The 24,290-nt window shown below is 50.1% G+C and overlaps 1 protein-coding gene across 3 annotated transcripts in view; it reads left to right on the forward strand.

The window, feature by feature from the left end:
* The window catches only part of OPN4 (opsin 4), an 803,364-nt gene that overhangs the window by 451,411 nt on the left and 327,663 nt on the right, over positions 1–24,290 (forward strand). For all 3 annotated transcript variants that reach the window (XM_069610768.1, XM_069610769.1, XM_069610767.1), the window contains exon 6: positions 23,294–23,455. In XM_069610768.1, the coding sequence (XP_069466869.1) occupies positions 23,294–23,455 (162 nt within the window). The remainder of the gene's footprint in view (positions 1–23,293; positions 23,456–24,290) is intronic.

Raw genomic sequence — 24,290 nt, forward strand, 5'->3', positions numbered from 1 at the left:
AAATGTACAATGTTCACACAACCTTCAAAATCTCCCATTGACCGAGTGCCATTTCTTTGTACACAGAAGGGGACTGAATCAGGGCTACGGTTAATGGAGTAAGAAGGAGGCACAGCATCCTTATTGACTATCGGAGCCATTTTAAAGGAAATTAGAGTTTGGAAAGGAAGGGACAGTTTATCAGATGGCCTAATAGAAGCAACATTAGGCTTACTTCTATTTGCAAAAAGGGAGCATCCCAGGGGAGTCAATTCACGTTTCTCAAAATGATTTAAATTAGTTCCATCAAAGTTCCCTGAGATGCTGTCATTCCAACGGCCAAAGAATAGTGCTCTAAGAGAGGCATAGCAAGCAGTCGTTAAAGGTAAAGGGTGAATATACCATCCTAGCCCCTTGTTCCCAGGTTTCGGTAAATGGGTGCAGATCCAGCAATTACTCTTATTAAAAATGGCATGCGATGAATTCATTATTATCATTAAAGTGTTATTATGGTACTTTCGTCTATGCTGGGAGTCCCTAGGTGACAGAGTATGAAGGTGCACAGAGGGAGTCAAAGAGGTAGGTACAATTTCAATTGGCAGAAGAGGCTCTGGAGGATAAATTTCTTCAAAGTACCAGAGTCCCACGGCAGTAACTATACAAATTCCAATTACTATTATCACAACACAGCAATACGTTTTCGGGGCCCAGGCACATTGTTCATTGTCCGAGTTGGTCACCCCCTTATTTACAAGTCCAATGCGAGCAGCAGCGGTGGAGGTGGCAGGCATCGTAGTTTCTCAATCGATGACCCCAATGTTCGTTGCTGGCGACACTATGGTCGCGCGACTTCTTAGTCCTTCCCCAACCCTAGCCAGCAGAATCCCTTTCTTTTCAAAAACTTTCTTTTGCAAGAACAAAACTCTCAATGACTCTTTTCTTTTCCAGATGCACAGGCAAAACTCATGCCGCAGTTCTATTTTCTTTGTCGAAGGTCGTACCTGGTGATTCCTGGTACTGTTTGATCTGGAAATAAGGTAACGTCACTTCCTGAGGTAGGCAACGTATCAGAGGCGACGGAAGTCGCAGAACTTGAAACAACGTTTTCCGGAAGTGACCTTTCCAAAGAGTGTGGAGACAAAATGGACTGTTCCCCAAGCTCCACGGGCTCAGAGAGATTCTCCGACACACTCACAGCACGATTCCCTACTCCAGGATCTGAGATTGTAGCATCAGCGAGGGGTTCTGCTTCTTCTGTAATGTGTGGCGTCGGGTGAGAAAGTTTCTTGACATGCGTCGCGTGGATCCAATGCTTCTTTCCAGCCACCCACACTGCTGTCTGGGTGACCAACAGCACCTGGTAGGGTCCCCGCCAGCGAGGCGCGAGGCAGGAAGACCTTTCGTAGGCCTTCACCAGGACCCAACTTCCAGGCTGAATATTGTGTCCTGGGCCCGTAAACCGTACAGGTAAAGCTGATTGAACCTGATGATAGATGAGATACAGATTTTTAGTCAACTGGTTACAGTAGTCGACAAGCAATACATTTTCAACCTCCCTCAATGCTTTAGGCTTCGGAAGACCCCAAATATTAGCAGGTCTCCCCATCACTACCTCAAATGGAGAGAGCCCAGTCTTAGTTTGGGGTGTGGCACGCATGGCTAACACTACAATAGGTAAGGCGTCCGGCCATTTCAGTTTGGTGCCGGCGCATGTTTTAGCAAGCTTATTTTTAGGATACCATTATGTCTCTCTACCAGCCCAGCACTTTGAGGATGTCTAGCCGAGAGAAATCGCTTTTCAATGTGTAACGGTGTGCATATCTGCAAAATTACTGCTGCAACAAAATGGGGACCGTTGTCCGACCAAATTACTCTTGGCAGCCCAAATCGTGGAAAGAATTCCTTTACCATAGTCTTCGCAGTGGTCATGGCAGTAGCATCCTTAACGGGGAAAGCCTCAACCCATTTACTAAAAGCACAAATGATCACAAGGACATATTTTAGATTGTTACACCGTTCCATCTCAATAAAATCAAAGTGGATGACCTCGAAGGGAACAGAAGGAGGCCCAAAACTACCCCTTGGAGTTACTGTCCCCTTCCCCACATTGTGCTGTAAGCATATCATGCAATTTTGAACATAGCACTGCGCGATCTTCAAAATTTTATCGTTTACCCAGACTTGTTCTAACATTTTCGTGATCTGCTGAGCACACACATGCGTAGGACCGTGTGCCATCGTAACCATCGCCAGCACATATGAATCAGGGAACAACCATTTCCCTTCAGATGTATCCACCCAACACCCATCTTCATCTAGTTTCCCCATCCCTGCGGCCCAACTTTTAGACTCTTCTATCGTGGCATCAGCTTGGATATCTCGTACAGACCCAATACCCTCATCCATTACATAGGCATCTTTTGTTTCTCTTAGAGCATACATGTCTGCGCTAAGGTCTGTGGCCGTTTGCCTGGCTATCTGGTCAGCAAAAGCGTTCCCTTTTCCCACATCATCTATGACCTTACGATGCGCTGCACATTTCATAATCGCTAACTGACTAGGGAGCGCGAGTGCCGAGAGCAATTGCACTATCAGGGGGCCATGCTGAATCTTGGTCCCATGTGAGGTTAGGAACCCTCTTTCCGACCAGAGCCTCCCAAAGTTGTGAGCCACCCCAAAGGCGTACTGGCTATCAGTATATATGTTTACTGTATGCCCTTCGGAGAGTTCACAAGCTCGGGTCAACGCTATAATCTCTGCGGCCCGTACTCAATGTAGTAACTGCATAGGCAGCTGTAGATGTACCATCCGGGAGTTTGAAGCAGGAGCCATCACAAAACAGCTCCCCTTCCGCATTATCCAAAGGAGTATCTATAAGGTCTATTCTGCCCTTCGTTTCCTGTTCAGTAGTATACAGGCAGTCATGTGATTCTTCGTCACCGCAAACAGTATTTTGCAGGAAAGGTAGGAGTTCAGCCGGATTAAGAACACAACACCTCTTAATTTGAATGTGAGGGGCAAACAAAGTTAATTCATACCTTGTCAGCCGTGCAGAGGTGAGGTGCTGTGTTTGGGTTTTGTTCCATAGGACATCTGCAGAGTGAGGTACCATCAGGGTTAAATCATGGCCTAGGACCATTCCCTCACTCTGTTTTATAGACGCGGCAGCAGCAGCAACAGCTCGCAAACATCTTGGCAAAGCGCATGCGACAGGGTCAAGGGCGGAAGAGTAGTAGCCGCACGGTCTATTCTTCCCTCTGTGTTCCTGTGTTAACACAGCCAAAGCACATCCATCACATTCATGCACAAACAACACAAAGGCCTTATTGTAATTTGGAGTACCCAGAACCGGTGCAGAGCATAACGCGGCTTTGAGAAGCTCAAATGATCGTTGATGTTCCGACTTCCATGGCAGCGGCGAAGAAATGCCCTTTTTTGTCAAGGCCAACATCGGTTTTATCACTAGTGAGAAGTTCAGGATCCACAGCCTACAGTAAGAAGCCATACCTATTAAGGCTCTGACTTCCTTCTGTGTATTTGGAACAGACATGCCAGAAATGTGTTTTATTCTTTCAGGTGTCAATCTTCTCCCCTCCTTTGATAGGAGATAGCCTAAATAGGCGACCCCCTGACAACAATATTGAAATTTCTTAAGCGAAGCTTTATGACCATGTTCAGCCAAATGAATGAGCAACAATACAGTGCCTTCTTTACAAGCATTTTCAGAATCTGCAGCTAAAAGCAAGTCATCGACATACTGAAGCAGTGTACAAGTAGATGGCAATTCAAGGGTGTCAAGCTGCTCTTTCAAAGCCCTACTATAAATGCTTGGACTTTCAGTATAACCTTGAGGTGCACGAGTAAATGTGAACGAACGTCCCGTCCCCCCAAGGTGAACGCGAACAAATATCTACTATCCTTGTGTATAGGAATACTGAAGAAAGCATTCTTCAGATCCACAACACTAAAGTGAGTAGCTGTAGCAGGGATCATCGTTAGTATCGTTGTCACATCAGGAAATTGTGGGGCGACAACTTTATTAATAGCGCGTAGATCAATTATTAAACGGAATGGGATTGCGTTGTCGCCTTTCTTGTACACGGGTAAAATCGGGCTGTTACATAAACTACCTGCAATCTCTTCGATCACTCCTCGATGCACAAAATCGGAGACAATTTTTATTTTATTTATTTACATTTATAAAGCGCTCACACAGCCCGCAGGCATCTAGGCGCTGTTACAGGAATTGTTCGTTTTTTTTTTTTTTTTTCTTAGTTGCGTAATTGTGTTTTTTTGTCTGAGTTACGTATTTATAACGCGCTTAAACACCCGGAGGTTTCTAAGCGCGGACCCGGGGATCGAACCTGTTGCTGCTTCGTGTCGTCTTGCTTCCAAGACGTGCACGCTGCCGCTGAGCTATCCTCCCTCCCCAATGCACTTCAAAGCACGCTCGCCCTCAACTGATATTTTATATTGCGGAATGCGTGGTAGTTTAACTCCATGTTTCAAAACTATTTTAACTGGTTCAACCTGTAGTACTCCGACATCATTGTCGTCAACCGCCCACAAACATTCCGGGACAACGCTAAACTCAGGAGGCAATGGTCGAGTCAAAAACTGAGAACTGGGAAGTTGCTGTGGTGAAACCGTCAGTCGCACTCCGTCAGAGGAACAATGAATTACTGCATTTAGTTTCTTCAACAGATTTAACCCCAGCAAATTCTCCCCACAGTTTGAAGTCAAGAGGAATGGACAATGGTCCGTAAAGGAACCCAAAGAAACAAGCACCGGCGAAGAAACCGGACAAGCAACTGGTATGCCAGAAAACCCTACAGAAACATTAGTTTGCCCTGAAAGTGGAATGTTTGGAACCCGAGAATGATCAATGGAGCACTTCTGTGCTCCAGTGTCTATCAAAAACTGATGTTTCCTATTCCCCACTAACAATTCAACGTAGGGACCTTTTTGACAAACCCTGCTTCGGGCAATCCTAACGAAATAAAATGTCATCAGAAGGAAGCTCTTCAGAAAGGTAGGCAGCAGAAGGGTGATCAAATATGTTTCTCGTGTCCACACTCGAAGTCTGATTATCCCGTGAAAAAGGTTGCTGAGGATCTTGTGAGAACTGACCTCTATCAGGGCCCCCCCTCCGGGGCGACCTCTAGGTCGTCTACCCATACTCCCAAATGTGTTGTTCGATCTCTGTCGAAGGATGTGGCACTGTGCACGCCAATGACCTTCCTGGCGGCAATAGGCACATTGATTAATATTCACAGGACCCAAGGGGACGTTCCCTTTCGGAACATACTGACCTCTGGTCTGTGAATTACCACCTCTGGGATTTCTAACAATTTGCTGTAACAATACTTTAGTCTTCAAATCTCCTTTCCTCTTCTCTATTCTCTCTTTTTCATTATTAACACGGTTCTCATAAAACTGAGCCATGTGCAAAACTTCAGATTGGGATTTCGCCTGCCAAGCGCTCTCAGAGGACATAATCTGTGACTGGATGTCAGGCAGCAAACCACGCACAAATTTGTCCACAAACAACCTTTTCCCAGACTCTGTGCCCAAGTGCTGTCCACTGAAGTCAGAGAATACCTGTTCGAATCGATTAAAGAATTCGGTGGCACCTTCAGATTTTCCTTGAACACAGGCCATAAGCTTGTCCCAAATAATTCTTTTCTCAGGAATTATGGTTTTCAATTTTGCAACAATTCTATCAGGCAAAGTGAGTATTACCTGACGTGGTTTCTCACCAGCTGGTCTTTCCCCATCAAACCTAGTTATGTTAGCCCACGTATCTCCCAACCCTGGCACATCGTCTATTGTTCGGACCTGCTTCCATAAATCTACGGGCAGGAGTACAGGGAATAGCAAGTCAATATCACTTAGGGTGAACACAGAGTACTGCAAAACGGACTCTATCTCTTTGTAGAATATTGTCGGATTTTTCCTAATATCAGGAATTGATTGCCTAATAGTGTTCACTTCCTGTCGCGAAATCGGGACGTGAACAAATTGCGATACATAATGTGCAGGGATGTCCACAGCGGGTGCACCTGTCCCAACGTTAGCGGGAATCTCAACTTTTGGGGACAAATGTCGGAGGAACCTCTCTCATTGGCAACTCAGATATAGGTAATTCCGATCGCTTACTAAGCAATAGAGCCAGGTCGAGCGCTAAGGCAGCCGAAGAAGTGTCGGGCGAAAAAGCCCTTTTACAAATACCCAATAACTCTATAGTACAACTAACCTTCTTCCTTACACATTCATCCTGCAGGTACTGTACCATTACCTGAATCACCTTCCTCTGCATTTCTACTGTATACTGACTATACGTGTCATATACTTCATCCGGCGGTATCAATGAATCCGAGATCCATCGAATCGCATCTTTGGTACAAATTCGGACTTCCTCAGATGCCAATTTACGCACGGAAGGAACCGTTTCTGCACATACATACTGTTGTCTTCACCATCCTCATCCCGTAATCTTTCTAAGTCCCTCCTATACTCAAATAACCTCTCAACATGACCATGTACTTTCTCCTCAGTATCCCTCGAAAGCGCTAAAGTATTTAGATCTCTCAACCCTTTTGGGAGATCCGTATTATGTAATCTACCTAACATTACACATTAATGAGTCCCCAAACCTTCAATAAAAACATTTTTCTCTGGAAAATTGCCCATATTTGATAATGTGGAGAAAACGTCAGCTTGATCACCTCTCTCCATACAATGCTTAGCCCATGCAAATAATTCTCGTTTCTTTTCTGCAGAGACAGTATTTCAAGTAACAATCTTTGACCCCGCACCCTGATCAACTTCAGTCAGTACAGAACCACTCGGGAGCGGAGGTGCGGGCAAATTCAATGGAGGTGCGACTATCGGCGCAAGGGGTGGGGTGGTAGAGTAGGTGGAGGAACAACAACTAGAGGAACAGGAACAATAGGTTGTACAGGGGGAACAGGAATAACAGCAGGAATAACAGCCGGAATGGGCAAAGCACCAGGGAGAGGATCATACGGAGGTGGCGCAGAAGCACCAGGCCTTCGCTCGTTTAACAATTTATCAATAAATTCTTCGGAAACCTGAAAATCTTTAGAGGGATAGATTTTCTGGATACCGAGTGAGAAAGCCCTATCCATATTCTTGACTGACTCTGAATGTTTTTCCTTATCATATAACATCGCCTTTTCGGCATTCGTTTTATGACGGCGTGCATGTTTATCCCTACTTTTAAGCTGCTGCAACGCTTCTTTTTTCCAATTCTGCAAAACATCAACTGCTGCAGGTCTGGCCTTCTTCTTTAGCAAGACCGATTCTAGGTATTCAATACGGGGGATCTCGAAAGTACCATTGATTGGCCACTGAAATTCGGAGGCATGTCTGGTTTGTCTGTGCCAAATATCATTAACTACTATACCTTCAATGCCATGCTTACAGTACATAGTACACGCCGGCAACCCCTCCTGTGGTGCCGGGTGGCTAAATTCCAAAGATTGTCGATCGCTGCGGAACAGAGCCCTAAAGCAGCTAGACAATTTCCCAAGCATTTCACAAAAAATTGGTGTTACCTGGTCAATAATTGTGTCTGCAGATACAATACGCCAAATTCAAATTGTCAGGGTTAAATTAAGAGTCGGGTCACGACTACACCTGACCAAACCTAAGGAGGACCGTACGGTTTACCAAAGAACTTACCTAACAAATTTTACCTTGTGTTTGGTGGTTTCGACAAATCTGCCCGCCTCAAAAATGGACCCTCGTCAAGATGCCGTGTCAGACCACACGAGTATCGTCCAAGGATCGGATCGTGTAGCGCTGCCGAGATATCGCGTCTCGTTCGGTCGGGCCCGCAGTATCACACCGTCCGATCCCGGTTCGATAGCCTGCGTTAACCTTCAATGATCCGGCATCAATCTTGAGGGTCCCTATTCGGGCGCCAACTGTGAAAACAGAAAAATAATATGAGGCCGGGAAGCCCAAAAAGAAACACACCAGCACAGGTTACAAAGAAACATACAAGTTCTTTATTTCAAGCTACAACAGTGACCAAGTCAATTGACAAACGGATAGCTATTCGGCTCTCAGTATAATATAACGAACTTCAACGAGGGTTCGATGTGTTAGTGAGAGAGACCGCATATTGGAATACCCGGGCCTTTTATACAATTTGTCCAGCCCTTGGCCAACCCTCTTGCGGGTTAACCATTCTGCGAAATATTTAATTCTGGTCTTAGGGTTCCTTGCCAGGTCAATCCTTTAATATATGCATTTCGATTAGTTTCGCTGATATAAGTTGTACATTTACATATAGGTCAACGGTAGGACAAGGTCTCAGTTCGCGACCCCGACAAGTGGCCTGCAGGCATATTAATTATTCAGCTGTACGGAGGTCACAACGGCCAGAATCTTACTCAGAATGTCATTTGGCCTCCATTTTGATGTTCAGGGTGACTTCTACATAACAAGAGAACCTAAAATGGCGGCTCAATCCAAGATGGTGGCTTACATTGGTTTATCTAAGGTCAAGACCTTGCCGTGGAGTTTGTTCGCACAAAATGTTTAGACAACTTGGCGTAGGCCAATACACATACAATTGTTACAATAGGAGGCATAATATTGTTTCTATTCTGACAGGGGGAAGTACAAGAGGCAAATGCGCGGAACGCCCACACGCGCGTCTACAACACGTATTCATGGAATCGAACGGGGCTAATGCGTGCGCCAAAAAAGAGGCGCTAATCCGGAAACACGTACGCCAGCAGGAAGCAGGCGTACGTGGACCCACGCATCTTAAAAGTGCACGCAAACAACAAACAAGCTCAGACGCCAAGATGAATATACCGTCCCTAGCAGCCGTGGTCGTGGGATACCGCAGGAGGAGGAGGAGGATAGTCAGGCCCAGAATTTTTACACCCAGAACCAGCCTTTTTGGGATGCCTGATGACCAGGTGTATGGGAGGTACAGGTTTCCAACTCACATAATACTCGACCTGGTGAGTGAGTGGGAGGATGACCTCACATCAACCACCCCTGTGCTCCCAAGCACCCAGCCCCTTGGAGAAGGTCCTCAATGTACTGCACTTCTTGGCCACTGGATCATTTCAGCGGACAAGTGCTATAGTGGGGGGGTGTCACAGGCCACGCAGTCACGCTGCCTACACCAGGTGTTGGCCATCATGACTGCACGCCCATCAGTCCGCAGGCACATATACCTGCCCAGAACACCTGCAGAAAGGCAGGCTGCTGTCCAGGATTTCTACGGGGTGGCACAATTCCCCAAAGTGCTAGGTGCCATTGATTGCACCCATGTGGCTCTACATCCCCCCAGGGCATCTGAGCACATCTATAGAAACCGCAAGCACTGGCATTCCATCAACGTACAGGTAGTATGTGATACCAAGGGAATCATCACCTCAGCATATGCCAACTGTCCATGGTCCACCCACGACAGTTTCATTTACAGAATGTCAACCCTAAACCGGGACCTAGAAGCTGGGCGTCATGGCGATACATGGCTGCTTGGTGAGTATAAATGCCACTGCACATGCATGCATGTCAGATACTGAGTAATGTCACAACCCCACTAATGATACCCATCACCACCTCCCCAGGGGACAGTGCCTACCCTCTGAGCACCCACATGATGACGCCAATTCGGAACCCCACCACGCCACCCGAGGTAAGATACAACACAGCCCATATTGCAACCCGGGGCATAGTGGAGCACACATTGGGAGTGCTCAAGTCACGCTTTTGCTCCCTTGACCGTTCTGGTGGGCAGTTGTTATATGCTCCCCCAGTAGTGTGCAGGATCATAGTGGCAGCATGTGTCCTGCACAACGTTGTGACACGGCGGGGCCTGCCGGTGGACATGGTGGTGCCCCCACATCCCCAACCACATGCACACCCGCTGCACATGGGAGGGGAAGGGCACGTGGTGAGCCAGCCCGTACGCAGCTGGTGGCTAATTACTTCACATAAAATCACACCCCTGTGGAGTGTACACAGCCCTGGCACATACCAGCTGACAATCAATGATGATGACATAAGGGACAGTCAACTGTCACAACCATACCAGCCAGTGATTGGTCACCTGGAAGTGTTACATTGTGTGCATCCCTACCTACCCAAACACCACCAATGCTGTGTCATCAAAAGACATCCATCTATGCTGCTAAATTCATTACCCCCTTGCTAAATAAAACATGAGAACAGCACCACGTCACCCAACCCCTCCCCAGCTCCACCACCAAACACACCATGGGATGTCATGCAATGTGAAAGCAAACAAAGCAATGCACAAGACCTGACACAAAGTACACTGTCCCTAATGGAAACTGCCCACACACAATATGCTCCCAGTAATGTATAACTAACAGCACACATTACCAAATACTTACCACCAACACAATGCTGCAACACACCATGGAAAAATGCAAAAACATGACAGTACTAAGTTCAAGTAGTAGTAGTCTTACAACCTGAATATGCCAGCACATCGACCCCTTCCAACTGTAGAGTGTTGCTGCCACGCAAATGTCTCAGTGTACTGCATACAACATGAACTGCATCTGCAAAGTAGACGGCCTTGTGAAGACATGAGGAAGGAACCTGCAAATTAGGAGGAAGACATGGATGCACAAGCACATATCAATACACCATGCAGTGTACAATACAACAACAATATCCACTAGGGATGTGTACACAGTATTGACTACAGACTGCCCACACAGCTCATGGGAGCCCAACGTCACTGTGTAATTCACAGTCACTTGGTGACACCCTTTGCAAGCTCATGGAAGCAGGAGGGGTGTGTGTCTCATGAACCCAAGCATCTAACCCAAACTCAGGACAAGCCTGCATGTGCCCAGCCGGAATACAGTGGATGCCCACGGGAGCCACACAAGGCAACACACTGTAAAAAAAAAAAATCAAGAATCAAAAATGCCCATGTGTGGGCCAGAGGGGGGTGGGGAGGCCACCCAGGTGGTTCGAGGACAGGGTGCACACCAACACCCACCTGCGTGGATGTTGCGGAAAAAAAAAACTCCTTGGGCTCATGGCCTGCACGGCTATGCCATTGTGGGAGAACTGCTGTCGCTCTGCTCATCCTCTGCTGCTGCATCAGGAGGTGGTGGCACTATGGGAGGCAGCCCACGCAAAGCCCTGGTATGGTCCTCCATGGCAGCAAGCATGCAGGTCTGGAAGGTCTGATTTTGGAGACTTAAAGTGTGGAGATCCCCATGCAGCACATCACGGGTTGCCTGCATTTCTGCACGCATGGCCTCGCGTGATGCCCGGATCTCCTCACGTGTTGCATGCAGCTCAGCTGAGAGCGAACGTGTGAGCTGCTCCAGCTGCTGTTTTGCCCTTAAATTACTGGAAGCCTCAAGTTCAACCAGAGTCTGCCTGAGGTTATGTAGTTCTACCCTCATGGCTTCCCTGTGGCCCTGGGACTCTATTGATATGGATTTGCGCAGAGTCTCCAGTGCCGCCCGTCGGTCCCTGTTGGACACCAACATGTCTTCCCTGTGTGATTGGCAAATGGAGTCTGTTGCCTGCTGTTGTTGCTCCATCTGCCTTTCAGGGGGGATAATGGAAGTTTCTACTGATGCTGCCTGTTGGGTTGCCATACCGTACATGGAGTTTTCCCATACAGTATTGCCTGGTGGCGCACGGCCACCGCGTCGACGGGCACCACACCTGTTTGGGGCAAGGCGATCTGCACCTTGCTGTGCTGGAACTGCCTGAGGCTGCAGGACTGCATTCCCCCTCTGATCTGCTGGCCCAGGAACAGGATCAGATGTTGTGGAGTGTGACCCTGCATCCGTAACCGCCAAAGGCGGACCTACCAACACTGACATCCCCATAGAGGGTTCTACCCCTGGTGCAGGTGGGTTGGACAGAACAGAATCCCTGCCAGAAACACTTACATGCGACGGCACATAAGTCTCATCATCTGATTCAGCACCTGAGGTGCACCCAGAGACACCCCTGGACAGTATGGTCTGCAGTAACATTGGGTTTCCACCCACCACCACACCACGTCCCCCACTGGTTCCCGGTCGTGCCTGAGATTCCTCCTGGGTCTGCACCATCTCCTCAACCTCAACAGCATCAAGTGTGTCATCACCTGCAAAAACATAAAAGACAACAAATGGAAACAGGCATGAGCACCATAGCACACACATAGGCCGTGACAAGCCAGAGATCCAGTACATGATTTACACATGTCCCACATGACTATAACCCTGCCCTGCATGCCCTGTCAAAGAGTTGGAAGTGGAGTCAAAAAGGCAGACACTGGGGAGAGCAAGATGGAAAAGCAACACATTTGCAGCATGTTGGGTAGCACTGGCATCACACATCAGGCTGTCCAATACACATACATGACACATGCCACCGCACAGATGTCATATAGCATAGCCACGGTAAATTACAAAACTACAGCAATATGTCAGTGAATGAGTACCGTCACAAATCCATGTCACATCGACATGATGCGAAGATTAATGCTGAATAGTGTTGCTAAATATGCATGTGCCAAACACTGAAACAAATTCAGTGTCCAATAACACAGTCATTGTGGGCTGATCAATGGTTGGTCACTTTAACATTACAGGAAACATCTGTTATCTTCCACATGCGATCATGCCCTAATAAAACATTTCTGCAGCCCAATACTCCATCGGCCTGAATGGTGTAATCATTAACATAACCAGGTAAAAATAGTGGCCCAGTGTGGGCTGTAAACAATGACCGAAGCATATCACATATGTTGCAATAGGGCAGAAAAATGCGTAGTAAAAATGGGAGAGTGGAAACAATCAGCATGAATGAACACTTACAAAATCTGAACAATGGCCCTCATTCCGAGTTAGGACTACACCATGGAGTAAATAGCTCCATGGTTGGCAACCATGGAGCTATTTACTCCATGGAATACCGGCATGGTGAATGGAGTAATATCCGGTCCATTCCAAGGTTGGATGGACCGGTAATTCCCCATTCACCATAGCCCTTCCCCATCCCCATTTCTGCCCCCATAGGGCTCAATGTGAATGGGGAAGGAGGTAATTACGGCACCGTAAATTACGGTGCCGTAATTTACTCCAAGGTCACTTTGCGGGTCTTGTAATTTACTCCTGCTAAAAGCAGGAGGTAAAGAGGGACCCGCAAAGGGAACTCGGAATACGGAGGTAAGGGATTACCGCCATTGGTGCCCTTACAGGCGCCGGTAATCCCTTACCTCCAACCTCGGAATGACCCCCAATGTATTTGCAAGATGACAGTTTAAGGTAAAGTGCACTAATGTGGGCCTAATTGGCAACTGTGGGCAGAAGGGATGCAGTCATACCCAAATCCAAGGCACGTGAATGTATGGGAGGAAGCAAATGGGTGACCCATAACACTCAGGAGTACACACCCTCGTCTGGCACTCAATCAGAACCCGTCACCCAAACAACATACACATGGATTACACACAGATGCATGGGCACTCACCGGACAATGTGTCGTAATTAGGTAGATCTCCCACACCTTGGATCTGTTCCTCTGTGACGAAGGTCCCAGCAACAGACTCATGTTCAGTGAGTTTGTTGACCTCTTCTGGAGACCCATCGCCAGTCACCAGATTAGTGGCATGATTTGAGGCCATCTTGTTCTTTGCTCTGCGTTTCAGGTCATTCCACCGCCTATAGCAATCATCAGCTGTGAGCCTCACATATCCAAGGGGACTTATGCGGTCCGTGATGGTCTGCCAGTGTGCCCTACGATGACCAGGTGTGGTCTTGCACCCTGCAGTCACCAACATTTTGCGGCTATGTGCCGACACATAGCTCACAAGTGCATCAAGTTCGGGGTCATTAAAGCTAGGCTTCCTTGACGTGCCAGACTGTGTAGTCGTGTCTGGGGTCTCAGCGTGTAGTGCCAGAGCAGCCTTCTTCCTCTTCTTCAAAGGTGGAGCAGAGCCTGAGTGGCTTGCGCCGCTCTGGTCAGTAGGGGCAGAAGCGCAGGTGGACTGGGTACTGGGAGTGTGCGTATGCACAATGACCATAGGTCTTGGTGCAGGCATTGGCTGAAGTGTGATGTTGGCAGGGGCAACGTCAGTTTGATGGACCAGGACCAACACTGTCCCGGCTGGGAGACTCAGAGCTGGGGTGGATAGAGCTGCAGCTGCCCCTGCAGCCTCCCCACCCTGCCTACTCGGGGCAGCAGATGATATTGATGCCCCAGATCCACGTGGCCTGGTGACACCAACTTGCACCGGCACACATGGCTTAGACTTGCTGACCTGGAAGTCAGCCTGGGAGTCATCCTGTGCCGGCTCAGGTGCCACAATGGGCTGGTCCAACAAGGGCTGAGCTGGGATGGTGTCAGCCACGTTTCCCTCAACCATGGGGGGGGCATGGGTGTCCCTGATTGGTCCTCCACACATGGGGGTCTAGGGGCACCCTGCAAATCATGGCCATGTCCCCTACCGCACCCACCACACCCGCCTTTTGGAGGTCGGCCACCTTTGCGTCCCTTACCGCTTGGTCGCCTCCCAACCATGGCACTGATGTTGTTGTGCATATGGGAGTTGCAGTAAACAATTGTCCTGGGCAATTGGGGGTGAAAGGGGTAGGGTACTAGATGGAATTCATACCCTAGTGCTCTAGCAAGGCTGTCTGAGACCCCTGGGGGAAGATGATGGGTCAAGCAACGCACAGGCACCCCAAAAACAAAAAGTAACGCAACCCCTCGTAGACCATGTGCATGGAAAACCTGCACTACGCTGTGGCACCCAGAAACACAAAAACAAGCGTACACGTGTTACACGCAGCCTAAAATGACCTCTGAAGGTATACGCGACACACGGGGCAAGCACAGTTGGTAAATGCGTGCACGACTCACCGTCTGCCTGGAAAAAGAACGTGAAAAAAAATGCGCATGTGCGCGTAGGCAACACCCTCACCAAAAGAAGTACTTTACGCTGTCTGAGGAGACAGGACAAAAGAAGAAGTGAACGCTGTTTGAGGAAACGGGCCCAAAAAAAATAAAGAACGCTGTCAGAGGTAACAGGGAGTATGAACTTGAAACGCTGTGAAGTAATCGCGTGTGAACCGACAAGAAGTACAGAATCACCCACTCGCTCTCCACGAAAAGCATGTACAAGGGAATGGGGTCCTACACGTACCTTTTAAAGCGGCCCACACGTACAGCGTCACTTACGCGTGTACGCGCTAAGCCCCTTTACTCCAATTACACAAGCTGACACTCGGGCATGCAGTTTTTGGACGTGTACGATGAACATGCACCCGTGTTGACGGTAACGCCCGCGCACGTCGTGTCACTTACGCGCGTAGGCCCTTTCCTCGGATTACACGCATCCACACGCAGACATGCAGTTTTTTCACACGCACTGAACCACTATGCCCACGTCACGAGGGAAACGCCCGTGCGACTCACGTCACAGAAGCGCTTACGAGCTAAGGGCCTTTGGTCCAATGAAACCACGTACGTGTGCTGACACGCTTACGCACAAAGGGCCTTTCCTCGAATTACACGATGACGTGCAAGATTTTCACGTGACAAATCACTCCGTATCAAGCTGGCCACGCAACAACACACGGAAGACCACGCTCCTGCCCAGAAGGCCGAATTACTGCCCCCCAGAGCCACGAGCATGCTCCCACCTGCCATCTGCTGCTGCCTGACTGCCTGCTACCCACGTGTCCTGCTATTTGCTGCCTGCACGTCAGCCAAGGGTGCAGTTGCTGTGACCACCGCTGCTGGAACCGAAGACTCCCGACTGGGATACCATTGCTCCACAGCCCAGCCCCAGGACCCAGTTGCCCACCCACTCCTGCCTCTGGGGTTGACCTGTCGGGCACAACACCATCTGCCACCACTGGCAACCCCCAGCCAGAGAGGCAGAGGGCCACCAGCTTCAGTGCCAGGGAAGTTGATGTCCTGCTGGAGCAAGTCCTGGGGCAGTATGATGCCCTCTTTGGAAGTTCGTGCACCGACAATGAAGGACGGACCAGGATCTGGATGGACATTGTGACTGGCATCAACGCGGAGGGGGTGGCAGTCCGCGACTTACAACATGTCAAGAAGCGCTGGCAGGACTTCAGGTCCAGGGCCCTCAACAAGGCCCGGTGCCTCTTGAAGGCAGCAGATGCCAAGGGGCACCGGGGCCACCTGTTCGACCACCAAATGAGGGTCCTGGAACACATATGCCCAGCGCTCCACATCCAGGTCCTTGAGAGGCAGACCCGTCTAGAGTTGAGCAGTAAGGGTACATGCATACTAATTGGACGCTGTGCGTGTGGTGGTGTGCTTGTAGTGTGCAGGTTGCACATGTGTTTTCATAGGGCCATGTAGGGATGTGTATGAACAGGGGCGTGAGGCTGCCACATTTGAGTCCTCTTAGGTGTGAGACACATCGATGGTGTATGTGTTGGTAAGCATGCTGTGCAAATGCAGGTGTGGGAGCACACATGTTTGAATTTCTGTGTATGTACGTTGGCATGGTTGTGGTGTCACACATGGATGGTGGTTCCTGCTGCATGTATCTGCACTGTGTACATGTGCATGTGTGTGTATTTGACAAGTGTGCAACTGTGATGCAACATGGATGCATGTGACACTGATATGTAGAAGGTTGAATGCCAGATGTGACATGTATGGCGATCGCATCACTGCGACAGTTGGATGAGATGTAGACATGCATGTAAGTGTGGTGGCGTGTGTGCATGTCTAGTGCACTCCCTGTGTTTCATGTGATGTCAGTCTCACCTTCGGCTGTTCATGCTGTTGTATGTGTATGGATGTTGCTTCCTGGTGCAATATTGCTGTGGAAATGCTCATGCATGTGAGTTGAAATTACATGTGTGTCGTGGAGTGTGATGCCATGTCTGAAGTTTGACACTGCCACTCATGTGCAACTGTCATGTGTGTATCAGTCCATTGTACATTGCCCTGATGTCTGTGTTTTATCTCTCCCTGTCTGCAGCGTCAACTGATGAAGAGGGCGGAGAGGGTGCTGTGGAGCACAGCGGCAGGGATCGCACCACCAGCCGGAGATGCAAGGCCCGGCTCCCTCCCAGATTGTCATCTCGTCGGGGAGTGAGGAGTCTGGTGCCGTGTCCGAGGCCGCAGCTGCCGAGGGTAGGTCCAAGAGGGAGAGGTCGGAGGTGGACTCCTCAGCAGCAGAAGGGGCAGCTGAGACCCCACAAGGTCCAACGGAGGAAGATGGCACGGAGTCATCCAGGTTGGTGGGGGGTTTGGTGGAGAAGGAGGCCGCGGAAGGGACATACACGGGGTCTGGAGGTGGGGATTCCACTGGTGCTAGTGGTGCAGTGCAGGGGAGGGACAGGAGGCAGCACAGGCAGCCGCGGAGGTGCCTGTGTGTAATCCTGTCCCTGATCCTGTCACTGCATCATCTGGCACCAGCAGGGATGCCTACGTCCAGACCCGTTTTCAGGGAGGGGATGAGCGCACAACAACTGGCCTTCCTCTCCTTGTGGACATGGCTATCCGGGACCGTGTTGAGCCTGTCCTGAGTGGGATAGTGTTGCATCAACGGGGCATGCGAGGTGACCTGCAGTCTTTTCGTGGAGAGACTGCACATCGTCTCGCATGCCTCTTTGACCACGTTGACCTACTGGGACGGGTCACCGGTGCTGGATTCCTCCGTGTGTTGGACCTTCTTGCGACCCCCTCCTCACCTGAACCCCCTACGCACCAGTCGTCCTCCATGCCATCTTCCCACCCATGTATCACCTGGGTACCCTGTGGAGCTGCCCCTGACCCAGTGGCCAGGCTGGTGGAGGACACATCCCTGCCACAGTCGGGAGTCAGACATCCAGCAGGGGTGGCCACCACGACAACTGCACTCCAGCCAGAGGAGGATGTGCAAGCAGCAAGAGCCAGGGAGCAGGCACAGGCACAGCAGCATGGGAGCAATGATGGCTCGGGGCCTTCAACATCGGAGGGGCAGGCATCGGCCATAGGGCAGGAGGACCCCGGATTTCAAGTATCTTCCATGTGGCAGCGGTTGGGCGACGCCATATATGCGGAGCGGCAGCGGGCGGAAGAAGCACAGTTCACAATGGTCAGGGCGGAGAACTCCATGCGGAGGGCCCTGAGGCGGGCCGAGAGCCTCGAGGCAATTCACAGGGAGTTGGAGGTGAACATGTCATCGTCCCTGCGAACCCTCGGGGCCATGGAAGAGGACCGCCTCCAGGACATTCAGCGGGAGTTCAATGATGCCCTGGCCCGGGACATCAAAAAGTGAGCCTTCGGACTAGCCCGCTGCCATTGTAAATAGTTAGATAGTGTTAGGTTTCCTTTCTGTTTTTGTTTATTTTGGGCCGCTTGGACAATGCACCACATTTTTGTATATAGTTCTTTATTAGGTAGTGTTTTTTGTAGGTTTCATTTCATTTGTTGGGCTCATGGACCCTGGATTGGTGATTTGTATATAGTTGAACAGTGGATGTTTCTCGTTTTTATTTTAATTTCACCATGGCGCAATGGATTTCATTAATTTTTTTTCCCTTGGATTTGCTTTGTTGGACTGAGACTTTGGGCAAATTTTCATTTGGATTTCTTTGGATTCTGATTTCAGATTTTTTATTCTTTTCCGGACATGCTGCATTTAATTTCTTATTCCCATTATTGAGTGTTTTTTTTTCATTACATTCATGTTGTGTTCAATGCATTTTTGTTTCATACTTCGATGTGTGGTATTCTCTCATTGGTTTCATGCATGTCATGATATGGGTTTTCATGTTCACTTGCACCCATTGTGTGTGTGTGACGGACATATGTTCATGTACATACTTGCCATTCGGGTTGTATCATGTAATGGCCATTTCTCTGTGGGTGGATGCAATACTTGGTTGGGTCTTTGGGCTGGGGTGGGGTGTGATGTGGGTGGCCATGAGGCCCATGATTGAGGATCGTCATGACGTGGGTGCTGGGGGACATGAGTGGGACATGAGTGGGGGCCTGCTGGCAGGTGCCCCTCACTGCTGGGGGGTGGGGGTGTTGGGGGACATATGTGAGACATGAGTGAGGGCCTGCTGGCAGGTGCCCCTCACTGCTGGGGGTGGGGGTGCTGGGGGACATGAGTGGGACATGAGTGGGGGCCTGCTGGCAGGTGCCCCTGACTGCTGGGGGGTGGGGGTGCTGGGCGACATGAGTGGGGGCCTGCTGGCAGGTGCCCCTGACTGCTTGGGGGTGGGGGTGCTGGGGGACATGTGTGGGACATGAGTGGGGGCCTGCTGGTAGGTGCCCCTGACTGCTGGGGGGTAGGGGTGCTGGGGGACATGAGTGGGGGCCTGCCGGCAGGTGCCCCTGACTGCTGGGGGGTGGCGGTGCTGGGGGACATGAGCGCGGGCCTTCTGGCAGGTGCCCCTGAGCTGGGGTGTGGGGGTGCTGGGGGACATGTGTGGGACATGAGTGGGGGCCTGCTGGCAGGTGCCCCTGACTGCTGGGGGGTGGGGGTGCTGGGGGACATGTGTGGGACATGAGTGGGGGCCTGCTGGCAGGTGCCCCTCATTGCTGGGGGTGGGGGTGCTGGGGGACATGTGTGGGACATGCGTAGGGGGCCTGCTGGCAGGTGCCCCTGGCTGCTGGGGGGAGGGGGTGCTGGGGGACATGAGTGGGACATGAGTGAGGGCCTGCTGGCAGGTGCCCCTGACTGCTGGGGGGTGGGGGTGCTGGGGGACATGAGTGGGGGCCTGCTGGCAGGTGCCCCTGACTGCTGGGGGGTGGGGGTGCTGGGGGACATGTGTGGGACATGAGTGGGGGCCTGCTGGCAGGTGCCCCTGACTGCTGGGGGGTGGGGGTGCTGGGGGACATGTGTGGGACATGAGTGGGGGCCTGCTGGCAGGTGCCCCTCACTGCTGGGGGGTGGGGGTGCTGGGGGACATGAGTGGGACATGGGTGGGGGCCTGCTGGCAGGTGCCCCTGACTGCTGGGGTGTGGGGGTGCTGGGGGACATGAGTGGGGGCCTGCTGGCAGGTGCCCCTGACTGCTGGGGGGTGGGGGTGCTGGGGGACATGAGTGGGGGCCTGCTGGCAGGTGCCCATGACTGCTGGGGGGTGGGGGTGCTGGGGGTCATGAGTGGGGGCCTGCTGGCAGGTGCCCCTGACTGCTGGGGGGTGGGGGAGCTGGGGGACATGTGTGGGACATGAGTGGGGGCCTGATGGCAGGTGCCCCTGACTGCTGGGGCGTGGGGGTGCTGGGGGACATGTATGGGACATGAGTGGGTCCTGCTGGCAGGTTCCCCTGACTGCTGGGGGGTGGGGGTGCTGGGGGACATGAGTGGGGTCCTGCTGGCAGGCGCCCCTGACTGCTGGGGGGTGGGGGTGCTGGGGGACATGAGTGGGGGCCTGCTGGCTGGTGCCCCTCACTGCTGGGGGTGGGAGTGCTGGGGGACATGAGTTGGTGATCACTAGTGCAAGGTGACATGTGGCTTGGCTGGGGGGCATGCCCATATTAGATGGGCTGCCTGCGGGGCATGACCAGGGCTGCAGGGTAGTCCCCTGTGGTGTGGGCTGCCTGCAGGGGCCGTGGAAGGTGTAGAGGGAACACCTGGGAGGTCCCACACTGACAATTCACGTGTAGGACTCCCCGCGCACCCCCGAAATTCACGTACCCCGCTCTCACAGCAAAATCGCATGTGAAACTTCCCGCGAAGCCCAGTTATTCACGTACCCCACTCGCACAGGGCCAATCGCGTGTGAAACTTCCCGCAAAGCCCAGTTATTCACATACCCCACTCGCACAGGGCCTATCGCGTGTGAAACTTCCCGCGCACCCCAGGAATACACGTACCCCACTCGCACAGAGCATTTCGCGTGTGAAACTTCCCGCGAACCCCAGTTATACACGTGCCCCACTCGCACAGGGCCAATCGCGTGTGAAACTTCCCGCGCACCCCAGGAATACAAGTACCCCACTCGCACAGCGCCTATCGCGTGTGAAACTTCCCACGCACCCCAGGAATACACGTACCCCACTCGCACAGGGCATTTTGCGTGTAAAACTTCCAGCTCACCCCCGAAATACACGTTCCCCACTCCAATCGCGTGTGAAACTTCCCCCGCACCCCAGGAACACACGTACCCCACTCGCACAGGGCATTTCGCATGTGAAACTTCCCGTGAACCCCTGTAATACACGTACCCCGCTCCAATCGCGTGTGACACTCCCCGTGCAGTGGGGTACGTGTATTCGGAGGGGTGCGCGGGGAGTTTTACAGGCGTTTCCGTGGTTGGGGGCCTGTGCGCCATGTACGGGATTTGTGTGCTGTGCATGGCGCACGGGGAGGGGTTGGGGGCGTAACTGGCGCTGCTGCAGGGTCACTGCGCCACTCTGCTCCACGGCTGGTCTTGGAAGCTAAAATCCATGAATACGCTGTGCGCAGAAATGGATTTTAGCGCACGCGGCTGGCGCAGAAATTTGCACACGCACACTGTGCGCCAGCCGCATGCGCCACTTGTGCGCTGAATTCTATGAATTACCCCCTTTAGCTCTTCATGTCTGTATAGATAGGCTGATGATTCCTCAAGTAGTGACAAGGACACACGTGATGGACTATTAAGTTCCTCACACCTGAATATTGCCCTGTTTATCATTGTCGCACATTCAAATATCAGGTCAGTCAATTTGCGATTGTTTTCATATTTCCAAATTGTATGGATTCTGCCTAACTAGCCCTGCGCTAGAAACTAAAACACAAGTGTGCCATTGAATCAACTACGTGTCATCTGCTTTTCAAATACATTGTTTTCAATTGTATTCGTTGTCTATGCAAAACAGTGCTATTTTAAAAATATTTGCCTCAGAATATTGCCAAAAATGTTGTGTTTACTGCTGTAATGACAATGACCTGAAAAACAAGAGAAGAACCAGCAATCTGGTGACGGGCTGTAAATTATTCCTCTTGTAAAAGAGACATACTCTACACTGAAAGGAGTCAAAAATCCCAAGACTCATTTATAGTGTGTGGGAGAATACACCGAGGCACCTCGGTACACTTTTTTATTGTGATTAAAGCAGTAAACACAACATTTTTGGAAATATTCTGAGCCAAACTATTTTTTAAAAATAGCACTGCTTTGCATAGAAAACGAATAAAATTGAAAACAATTCATTTGAAAAGCAGATGCCACGTAGTTGATTTAATGGCACACGTGTTTTTTAGTTTCTAGCGTAGGGCTAGTTAGGCAGAATCCTCAAGTAGTGAAACAGGCCATCCTTGGTTACAATGCCGGAAGTGACAGAGTATAAACTGCATGGAGGTCAGTGTACTGTTTAACTACTCGACCACACAAACACACACTCACACACACATCTTCTCAGTGGTGCCTGAGTGCATCTTAAGGAGAGGGTGGTGGTGGGATTCGGCTTTTACTATCCCCTGCTCACAGATGGAGAGCCAAGGGGTACCTCAAGTCTCACAGGAGCCCTCAAATGCCTCTCCCCTGAAGAGTGAATATCATAGACAGTCGCCATTATCCGGGCGTTCATGACTTGCGATCATGGAAATGTGCGGCACCCAGGAATAAATACACATTTAGTATTATAAATTGGTCATTGTGTGCTGTTGTTTAATACCAAAATAGTTTTGGTCTCATTGCGAGTTTAATACCACCAAACTGAGGTAGCATTTTTACCGGCAGCAATGGTAAATGTAAACCTGATTTTGGATGTGTGTTACTCCCCATTCTGAAGTCATGTAGGACTTCACTGGGGAGTGACAGTACTACATGTGGTAATACTGCCAGTACCAGTTACCATTTACCAGTTACCATTTTTAGTCGAGGTAATACTGCTACTCACCAGCATGTGTTTTGTTGCCAATGAGTTTCCAAACCGATAATCAGGTTGGGTGGGGAAACAGGCAGTAATGGCATTACTACCTGTTTGTACAACTACCCCCAAACTCATAGTGTGCCCACAGTCCAGAAAAAAGCGCTTCTTGCCTTTTCCTAATCCTTTATGCACTCTGCATACTTTTAATTCAAAGTCTCTGGTTACCCAAATTGGCCCACTTGAAGGAGTAATGTGCTCTGTGCTAGACGGAGTGTGGCGGACAGAGGTTCACACTGGGGTCTGTTAGAGGGCACGTGGAAAGAACTTCGAAGACGCGGACATCTGCACTACCGAGGAAAAGAAATCAAAACAATTAAAATATGATTGGAGCTGAAATAAACTGTTCTTCAAGTGCCCAAACATCTCTGCTTTAGCCTGATATTGTGCACTCCTGGTGACTAACCACAATACATATCCTTTTCTCTAGAGCTGTTCAGACAATAGGGGCGAATGATCACAAAAGCAAGCAGAAGGAGCTCCAGAAGATGAAGAAGGAGTGGAAAATGGCGAAAATCGCACTGATCGTCATCCTACTTTACGTGGTCTCATGGTCTCCATATTCTGCGGTGGCGCTTCTGGCTTTTGCAGGGTAAGCATTGGCAGCATATCCATTGATTCCAGAAGGGATGAAAATTAGGGAGACCTGGAGTGAACAGGAAGATTAGTGCTTCTAGAAGGTAAGGTGTTTCTAAGAGCCCTTTCTGGATGTGCATCATGGAAGTCTCTCTCAGGGTAACCTTCTCCAAGTTGGTCAAGCTTTCCTCATCGGCGTGATCATGGGAAGCAACTTTATCCCAGTTATGAGCCTTTCAACCCAGTGATCAGTGAAGTTCTGTTCAGATTTCTCAAAATCCAAAATCAAAACTTCAGTGAAGATATGTGTTGGTAATCCTGAAAATCTCTGTGAGAGAGTCAAAGATGACAGTGATTCTTGATTCCTGAGTCTGGGCGTGCTAGGATAATGTCTGCAATGCAACTCTCTGATATTCAGTCCACAGTTTCTAGAAACCTTCGCCTTTGTGACTTTGGACATGTGTCCATGTTTTTTGTAAAGCCATTTGCCAGGTTCTATCCTCTGCTAAGCACTGTCATAATTTGTGTTATTTCTATGTAACTTAATGCTACTCAAATTATCACCCTATGAAGAATGAAGGGCTGGGTTGGCCTTGCCAGGATTGATTGAGTTGTGCAGGCTGTGCACCGATTTCTGTCGCAAGATCTTAACTTCTTTAGCTATTTTACTATATGGCATGGATTTTTAAGGCTTAGGATAATTGCAACCAACATGGCAGGGCAAGGCTACGGAAATGACTAGCATGACAGTAGGGGTCCATAATACCCCACAAGCACCAGTGGTGGCTATTGTGAATGGTGATGTTTTTGTGGGGGGATTTTACTTTGCCATGGGTGGAATGAGTCATTAT

Source organism: Ambystoma mexicanum, chromosome 8 (genome assembly GCF_040938575.1).
Source record: "Ambystoma mexicanum isolate Mex_15411 chromosome 8, UKY_AmexF1_1, whole genome shotgun sequence".
In the NCBI taxonomy this organism is placed as follows: Eukaryota; Metazoa; Chordata; class Amphibia; order Caudata; family Ambystomatidae; genus Ambystoma; species Ambystoma mexicanum.